Genomic DNA, 8,726 nt, shown 5'->3' on the forward strand with positions numbered 1-8,726 from the left:
AAATGGAAAAGTAACGGCTTCCTCTTTCCCATAAGGTGAAAGTGACTCGTTAGCCCTGGCGTCCCCCAAGGCGCCAAATGGGGCTCCAGCCTGGAAGCTGCCTACAGGAGCGGATCTTGCACTTGAGTCTCGAGACTGAAACCACTCACTCTTCAGCCTCATGAGCTGTTGCTAACAGCACCCGAGGAGGTCCGAAATCCCTTGGCTCTGGTTTCCTGTTGTTTTGGGGGACTGTGAGCTGCTCGCTGCCCCTGTGACAGCGCCCGGAAAACAGGGCAGAGCTGTGGGCTCAGCCCCAGCTGGGACTGCGTCCCAGCCCTTGGATGGAGCTGCCTGATGGGACGTGCTCCTCTCCCCGGGAGGGCAGCTCCCCTGCCTGTGCTCCAGCAGCTCTCCACAAGCGCCCTGAGAGCCGTCTCCACGCAGCCTCGGCCCGGCCGTGAGGTCACAGCAGGGCTGTGAGGTCACAGAGCCCCGCAGTGCCGCGCTGGCCATAAGCAACAACCGCTCAGCCCCCGGCCCCGAATGCAGCAGCAGCAGCAGCAGCGGCAACAGCGGCAGCAGCAGCAGCATGGTGCGAATGCAGGGGGCCATGGCCCCCTCCCACCGCCTCCTCCTCATCCTCCTCCTCCTGGTGGCCCTGCATGTCAGGGCTGCCTGGGCTGCTCCATGGCGAGCGCAGGGAGCAGGTAAGCGGGCGGCACTGGTGCAGCCTTTCACGGGGCAGCAGTGGATCCCAGCATGCAATGGAAACATTTCTCATTTGTGCTTGTGTCTAGATGAGGGTGGCAGCAATGGCTATCCAGCGTCTCGGCTGGATGTTGGTTTGGAGCCCTTGGGGCATCCCGGAGGTAAGTTCTCAGTGTCCCTTCCCTTGAAAGAATAAACACTGACAGCGTGGCAAGAGCTTGTTCACGTGCGATTTTCCTGAAGATCCTCTCAAGGTCGATGGCTTCCTGACTTCTTGGCCTAGTTCTGTCCTCAAGCCTGAGAGCAATCCCACAGGGAAGTCAGTGGGAGGAAGGAGCATTTACCTTTTAATCTTCTTTCCCTGTGAAATGCAAGTTGCTCCTTCTGTGGCCAATGCACAGACATAGAGAAGAGCAGGGGGGGAACGGGTCGGGCTCAGTGTAATTTCTGTAATTTCTGTAATTTCTGTAATTTAATCGTGTGAAGTTGAACCAAATACTTTCTGTTAAGGTCCTCCAAGAGCAAAGTACCAAGCCGAAGGAGGAAGAAGGTCCCCGGAGCCATCTGAGTTCCTAAGGCAAATGCTGGAGGAACTGAAGAGAGGACACGGTGGGTATATTTCACTCTGCCTTAGCCGTGAGGCTCAGCAACCGGAGGATTTAGATACACGTCTGCACACGCTGTAGCCGGCACAGCAGGAAGGGATCGATCGGAGCCTCGCAGCAGCGACGCTGGCTTTCACGCCTTGCAGGTGCTGGCGAGCCACAGAGATGGTGCAGAACCTCTGCTGCCAGTCGTGGTTCAGGCCGAGTGCCAGGGGCAGCTGCTGCCCCAGTTTGACCAGTACGGCTCGGAGGTGGCTTGTGCACATGTAGGCAGATTTGAGGGCCTGGCGTGTGCTGAACTTGTGTTGGGCTCACACGCAGCACCGCTTGACACTGGGCCAGTTCCAGGCGGGAGCGAGGTCCCAAGCAATGCTGCTTGCCCTTTCCTAGTGCTGGAAGTCAGGTGGAGATGCTGACTGGGCAGGCTTTTTGGGTTGTGCTCCATTTCCCGTCTGCAGAGCGATAGCTGGGATGGGACCAACGTGACCGTTGCTAGGTGCTTACAGGGAAGGGCATGAGGGCCTTGCGGAGGAGCCCTTCTCAGAAGGGCTGTTTCCCCGCCTGGCCTGGCTGCAGCTTCTTCCCGTCCTCTTGAAGGAAGGCCTTTAGCATCGCCTTACACTTTGCAGAGAATGCACTACGTGCAACGCAGACCAGAAGATCGCGTGCAATTGCCTGGTCTCCCAGCAGGTCAGGCGTGGCTGGTGTTTGGAGTAGTGACTAGGCGCAGCCCCAAAAGCCCAGGCGTTTTTTCAAAACCTTATCAATGTCTTTCTCAAAGAAAAAGTCTTGCCTCCTGAAGATGCCATCTCCCTGATGGGGAAGGGTTCCATCTGATCCAACTGTCCTGCTTGCTTTTTCAAGAGACGGACCGAGAGGCTGTGCAAAAGGAGGCGCTGCTGGAAGGAAGCGGTGGCTCACTGCCAGTCTCTGCTGCAGAAAGAGAGGCGATGCGAGCCGCCGGCACGCCAGGTAATTGCTGTCCCGTGGTCATCCAGTGTCACCCATCAGGATGGCTGTGTGTCAGGAGGCTCTTCCCCCAGTGTCCGCTCTTGCACGTCACGTCAGCAGCCAAAGCTGGGAGTGTTTTGGGTTCGAGGCATCTGGACCATGTTCCGCAGATGATGGGAAACGTGACTCTTGCACGGACATACTTCCCGCTCTAGCTGCATCCCAGAGCTTGCCCTGAGTCCCTAGAGGCCCAGGGCACAAGAGCAGCACAGAGTGGGATCCCTCCTGTCAGCTGAGGTCCAGAGCGATGCCCTGACTCCCAGACTGGGCTTGGTCTTAGAGGGAACCTCCCCATCCTCCTGCATCCTCTGTGCCTGAGCCATGCTGAGTCTTTCCTTGTTGTCTCTGCTTTTTGGCAGTGCTGCCAAGGCCCAGAGAAGACCACCACAGCAGGGTATATGGATTTGTTCGAACGGACTCAGGTACTGAGCAGTCTTGCTGGGCTCCCTAAGTGGGAGACAAGTCCCAAAACCTGGGAGCGGCTGCAAGCGGTGCCGTGCTGGGGAAAAGGCAGAAGGGGGAGAGCAAGGCTCAAGCATCTCTTGGGAAGGCCTGACTCTGTCCCCTCGGGCTGTGGGAGCTGGCCTGGGGTGAGGGAGAGTTGGGGGTGGCACTGCCTGCTGCAGAGATGGTTTTTGCCCGTGTCCCTCAAAAGGGGCAACTGGGCAAGCAGCTGTGCTCCCCTCCCCCTGCTCTGCTTCTGGCCTTCCGAGTTTTGGTCGGTGGGACAACCTGTGCCAAAGGGTGGGAGCGTGCCTCCAGGCACCAGCACTGGGGGGAAACAGAGAACTTCACGGCCGTATCAAACGTGCTGCAAGCTTACCAGTGGTGCACAGGACGGCCTAACGTCTCAAATTGCTCCTCCAGATGTGCTCAGCGAGACAACCACAAGGGTTTACAATCCCCAGAACGTCGCAAACATTTTTTGTCCCCAAGACATACGAAGGCGCTGTATGATAGGCACAGGAGCAGCCATGGTTTCCGTGCCACTTGCGATAGCGTTGTGCTGTTTTGGGATCCATCGGCGGAGGAAGAGAAAACAGTGAGTCATTGATTTCCCCACCCCGCCACTGCTTCCTTCAATGGCTGCTTGTAGCCACGAAGCATTTCTAGTCAGGCTGCTGTCGAGCGGTGAGTTAGTGGTTGGCCAAAAAACTCTGCTGAGGTTTCTGCTGGTAGCAAATGCTTTAACTGGCATCTTAACTCCCGGGTGTTCTTCTCGGGAGCCCGCTCTGGCTGGAGCCAGAGTTAGCTCAAGCTGACCTTGGCTGGACAAGAGCAGCCCCCAGGAGCAACAGGCATAGGCAAAGCAAGGTCAGGAAGAGAAAGAGAGGGGCATGAGATTACCCTAGAAAGCGAGACGCGCGCTAGCTCCCGCTCCTGACCAGTGAACCTGCCCGGAGGAATGCCCCTGCTGGGCCTCGGTGGTGCCACGAGGTGCAGGTGTCCACCTCGGCCAAGCTGTGCCAGCAGCTCAGCCCCTGGTGGTGAGCCTTGCCAGCTCTGCGCCGTGCTGTGGAGGAGAGTCCCTGTGGCCCATCTGCAGCTGAGGGCCTCAGCAGCCTCCTCCCTCCACAGGCAGCTCTCTGCAGCTTCAGGAGCCCAGCAGGAAACTGGCAGCCGTCCCTCGCGCCTGGACAGCCCGACCGGCCGCCCCGGCATCCCTGAGAGCCGGACCAGCCGCCCCAGCAGCCCTGAGAGCTGGACCCAACGCCAGCAGCCGCTGCACCGGCCTCGAACACCGGCGCGCCCGTCCTCCCCACGGCCCCCGCGCCCCCCCAGCCCGTCCTCCCCACAGCCCCCGCGCCCCCCCAGCCCGTCCCCAGAAGCCCTGCTGTGGCGGAACCAGCCCAGCGCCCTCCAGCCCCAGACCCAACAGAAACGGCCCCCCCGCCCCTCGAGCCCGCTGCTCCGGCCCCCCGGCAAGGGCTGAAGGTGGCCAGGGTAAGGGTTGGGGGTGCGCTGACAGACACCCCCAACCCAACAGCTTTGGTATCAGCTATTTCTCTCCAAATAAAGAGGGACAGAGCTGTCACACAAGTGTCCGGGTGGTACCAAGAGCAAACCCCGTGAGGCACCAGCGCTGGCTGAGTTCCACGCCCGCGCGCAGCTGTGGATGCCCACGGCGTCGGCAGGCAGGAACCAGGCACGGGGCTCCTCCAACCAGCGGCGGGGCCCCGAGGGGCTGGGGGAGCCCATGGCCAGCAACAGATAGCGACACCAACCTGACCCACGCATGGTGCGGGAGGCAGTGACGGGAGCCCGAGCTGGCCAGTCGCACAGACTGGGGAGGGTCTGTGGGGTGAGGGAACGTTTCTGACACGGCAGGATCATCTGGCCGTGGACCTCCTCAGATGGGATACCCAGGAAAAGAGGGAAGCCATTATGAACATCTCCAGGGACACAAGCCTGGCAAGCAAATGTACTGGAGGCAAAACAAAGGTCCTCACTAACTAATGGGCCCTTGATGGGCCCTAGGTGATGGGCCAGCACCAGTTGGGGGTGCTGCAAAGTATCTCCGCACCTGGGTGCTGAGCCCCCTGTTAAGACGCTCCCTGAGTGAGGCTTTTGCTGCCTTGGGAGCAACAAAGTGGTGACCGCCCCACTGCTTGAACAGCGTGTTGAAAGGCTGGCTGAAGCAGTCCTAAGAGTTCAGCTGTGCTGCGAAGGCTGTGGCCACTGTTCACAGGACACCGAAGCAAAAGGCGCATTGACAACCAAGGCCGTTCATCGGTACAGATAAGGCAGTTTTGGGGGGGTTACTACAGTAAGCACATGGCTTTTCAGACTAAAGGGAGCCTAGGCCTGTTGTTAGCGCTGAGGCCTTGGCTTAGATCGCAGTTACTATTGCCAACAAGGTGTAAAAGTCTTGAGGGAGCGAGCGTTTTAAGGCTTCTCCCCGAGAAACGTGGACGATGGTTTTTTTCCCTCCAGTGCCTTAGCAAGGGTTTCCTCCGCATGCGTGAGAGCTCTCCCGGTAAGAAAGCCCCGAGGGGCCGTACGTTGGTCCACCCGCTCCTCGAGGGGTGTTGCACGTGGCCTGGAAAGAGTGTTTGGAGAGCTGCCAGGAGCCAGCCAAGAGGTCACCGGGCCCCTCCGCTGCTCACAAAATCGGTGCTGTAGGTCGCAGGGGCGCGGGAGAGCACACAGGGGAATTATCACATGCTTGCCTTGCTCTTACGTGCCATCCTGGGCTTCACCCACAGGCAAGGGACCCAAGGCTAGGCCCACTTTTGGGTTGATGCAACCCTCCTGTTGAGAGAACAGCAGGACTGGAGTCTTTCCCCTGCCGCCCTTCGTCACAGACTCCGTGACAGCACGCAGGTGACACGACTTTAGACACCTGAGCTACTGACGCCTGCTCCAGCCCCCTCATCATCTTTGTGGCCCTGCTCTGCACCCACTCAAGCAGGTCTGTGTCTTTCTTATGCTATTTACCACTGTACACCCCGCAGGATAAAAACCAGGGGAGAACCTCAGCTAAAGTCAATGTTATAGAAAAGACCCAGCCTGTCTCTGTGCAAAAGATGAAAGCAGAAAGGGGAAATTGGGGAGCACCCTCAGTCACCACTGAGCATGACCGGTGGTGGAAGATGTGGTTAGACAAAGGGCTCTCCACGACACCATTAAATGGGCTGCCAACTCCTGCTGTACGGCAATTGGTCCGGGTTTCCCTCATGAATTCCTCACAATTGTCCTCCGGGGTCTGTGTCAGGCGATGGAGTGACACCGTACGACACGGGAGCCAGCGGATGTGAGGGGTGTGAGCCCAGGGAGATGCCCGAATCCATCAGCGCTGAACCTGGACTGCCAATATGCGGGAAACTGGGATCAGAGCTTGATCCTTGGGGCCGCTGCCCCCACTGCTCAGGCTCCCAGTCCTGAGCTGATGGCAGCCATTAGTGACTGCTACTTCACAACATTCCTCATTGACACAGGAGCCCAAATACGGATGGTAGATAAGGACACTTAACAAAGGACAGCCTCCACTTAGCAAGCCAAGAGTTTCTCTTGTAGGTGGTAATGGCAAAACACCACCCACCCACTGGAAAAGGCTAAATTAATTCTATCTATCTAATGGACAGACAGTCCGGCCCTACTTCTAGGTCCCCGTAATAGGTTAGGTGTGGATGCCTTGAAGGGTCAGTCGTGGGTGGACTCGTGGGAAATAGGGGCACCACGCGCTCTGCCCCACAGTTTACCTCACATCAGCACATCCCTGACTGTGAACCTGTTGCAAACAGGTCAGTAGCATGAGGTCCAGCTCCTGCCCCTTTTTCTTACAATACAAGTCACCTTCTGATGCCATCCGGGCTGCTCCTGAAAAGAGCTGGAAGGACGGGGAAGCGTGGTCAAGTCTCCTTCCCGCTACAATTCTCCTGCATGGCCGACTGAGGGTCCGATTGAGGGTCCAACTGATCCCTTCCTGCTGTGCAGGCTACAGCATGTCCAGCTGTGTATCTGAAACCTCCATTTGCCAAATCTCATGGCTAAGGTAGAGTGAAATACAGAATCATAGAATTGTTTGTGTTGGAAGGGACCTTTAAAGGTCATCTAGTCCAACCCCCTTGTAATGAGCAGGGCCATCTTCAACTACATCAGGTTCCTCTGAGAGTCATCCAACCTGTCCTGGAATCTTTCCAGGTGATGCGGCATCTACCACCTCTCAGGGCAACCTGTTCCAGTACTTCACGACCCTCAACGTAAAAAATGTCTTCCTTATATCTAATCTGAATCTACCACCCTTCAGTTTAAAACCCTTGTCCTATTGCAACAGACCCTACTAAAAATGCTGTCCTCATCTTTCTTATAAGCTCCCTTTAAGTATTGACAGGTTGCAATCAGGCCTCCCCGGAGCCTTCTCTTCTCCAGGCTGAACAAGCCCACCTCTCTCAGCCTTTCCTCAAAAGAGAGGTGTTCCATCCCTCTGATCGTTTTTGTGGCCCTCCTCTCGACCCGCTCAAACAGGTCCATGTCTTTTCTGTGCTGCGGGCTCCAGAACTGAACGCAGTACTCCAGGTGGGGTCTCACCAGAGTAGAGTAGAGGGGTGGAATCGCCTCCCTCGACCTGCTGGCCACCCTTCTTTTGACGCAGCCCAGGATACAGTTTGAGGTGTTCTATCCCCCTGATCGTTTTCGTCCTCCTCTGGACCTGCTCCAACAGGTCCATTCAAGTCCCCTTTGTGCATTGCAATGGTTAGCATTATCTGGTTGAGTTATGCGCATTCCTTTCCCCCCCCATGTCCCTGTACTTGGCAGCACCATACACCAATTCAGTTGGCCTCCGTTTATCTGCCACTGGTCATGATCACACATTAGAAAGCCAGCATTTTCAAGGCCATCTTCTTTTTGTCCACCAGTGTGTGGAGACAGCACAGTGTGTTTGCACTCACAGCACAGCCAGGAGAAGCTGCTGCTATGGGAGCTTATCCAGGTTCTTTCAGTTTCCAGGCTTCAAATTCCTACATCCCTTACCTTTCCTCCCTCAGTCCCAGACTACTGCAAGACTCCAATCTGTGCAGGACCTGTGTAGCATCGCTTTTCAGCCATGCCTCACAAGGCATTCTTGGCATTTGGAGAGCCAAAATCCCAGAGACTGGGAAGAGGAGGTATCTGTTTCCTCGCAGAGAGCCCTGGGGTGAAAGCCAGAACAACAAAGGGCTCAGGGAACCCACACAAAGCTGCCCTTCCTTGACCAGACTTAAGGAGACTGTCTCGTAGTCACTGACTGGATCTAAAAAGCTCCTTCCCCCATCCCTGCTCACCCAGTGAAAATTCTCAGCACCTTTGGATTATGTGGAAACCCACCTTAGAACTCCTCTAGGCCTGGTTTGGGGGCAAAATCCAGCTTTTCTAACCCAAGTTGCTGAGGGTAAGTTTGCTCTTTGGGCAGATGCTGCAGTATCTGTATCCCTTGTAGCATCAGTCAAATACCATACACCAGATATAGGTGCCTACCAGCCTTCCCCCAGTGCACCAGTATATGAGGTGGCAGAGCATGGGAGCAGGCATTGCAGAAGGAGGCATTTGGCTACAAAGGGTGTAAATTGCATGTTTTTCTACTCAGGATTCTTCTAGTGATATTTTGGTAGCTACCATATTTTACTACAAGTTAGCAGTGAGCTGGCTGGTGGACTTGAGGAAAGAGAGGACCAAGGAAGAGGAGTCCTAATGTTAGAGATGGACAGCACTGCAGCAGTGGAGGTGTTTCTCCTGTATGGCATGGTTGGGGGTTCAAGGATTCTGCACTTCTGACATGACTTTGTGGTAAGGTTCAATAGAGATTATGTGTTTTCTGTAGTTTACTGCAGTTGCTGTCACAGGGAGGGCTTCATAGCTGCTGCTGATACTGAGATGACCTTCAAATGGGAGAGGAATTTCCTGGAAGGACAAAGAAGGCAGTACATGCTAGCTGGGGTC

General features: G+C 56.2%; 1 protein-coding gene across 1 annotated transcript; it reads left to right on the forward strand.

The window, feature by feature from the left end:
* The first annotated feature begins 11 nt into the window (after positions 1 to 11).
* On the forward strand, positions 12 to 4,239 carry LOC148050200 (uncharacterized). Its single transcript, XM_087744825.1, has 6 exons — positions 12 to 689; positions 780 to 851; positions 1,201 to 1,299; positions 2,160 to 2,267; positions 3,174 to 3,348; positions 3,885 to 4,239. Exons 1-6 carry the CDS (start codon positions 572 to 574, stop codon positions 4,237 to 4,239), a joined length of 927 nt encoding a protein of 308 aa, XP_087600951.1. The 5' UTR covers positions 12 to 571.
* The last annotated feature ends 4,487 nt before the right edge of the window (positions 4,240 to 8,726 follow it).

Source organism: Nipponia nippon, unplaced genomic scaffold (assembly GCF_047370975.1).
Source record: "Nipponia nippon isolate SJK-2023a ecotype South Korea unplaced genomic scaffold, ASM4737097v1 scaffold_9, whole genome shotgun sequence".
Classification (NCBI taxonomy): Eukaryota; Metazoa; Chordata; class Aves; order Pelecaniformes; family Threskiornithidae; genus Nipponia; species Nipponia nippon.

Bases quoted from the DNA above. Each gene is read 5' to 3' on its own strand.
- LOC148050200 (XM_087744825.1), top strand. From the start codon at position 572: ATGGTGCGAATGCAGGGGGCCATGGCCCCCTCCCACCGCCTCCTCCTC. The intron at 852-1,200 runs GTAAGTTCTCAG...CTTTCTGTTAAG, and splicing joins GCCCTTGGGGCATCCCGGAG to GTCCTCCAAGAGCAAAGTAC. The intron at 2,268-3,173 runs GTAATTGCTGTC...TTGCTCCTCCAG, and splicing joins GCGAGCCGCCGGCACGCCAG to ATGTGCTCAGCGAGACAACC.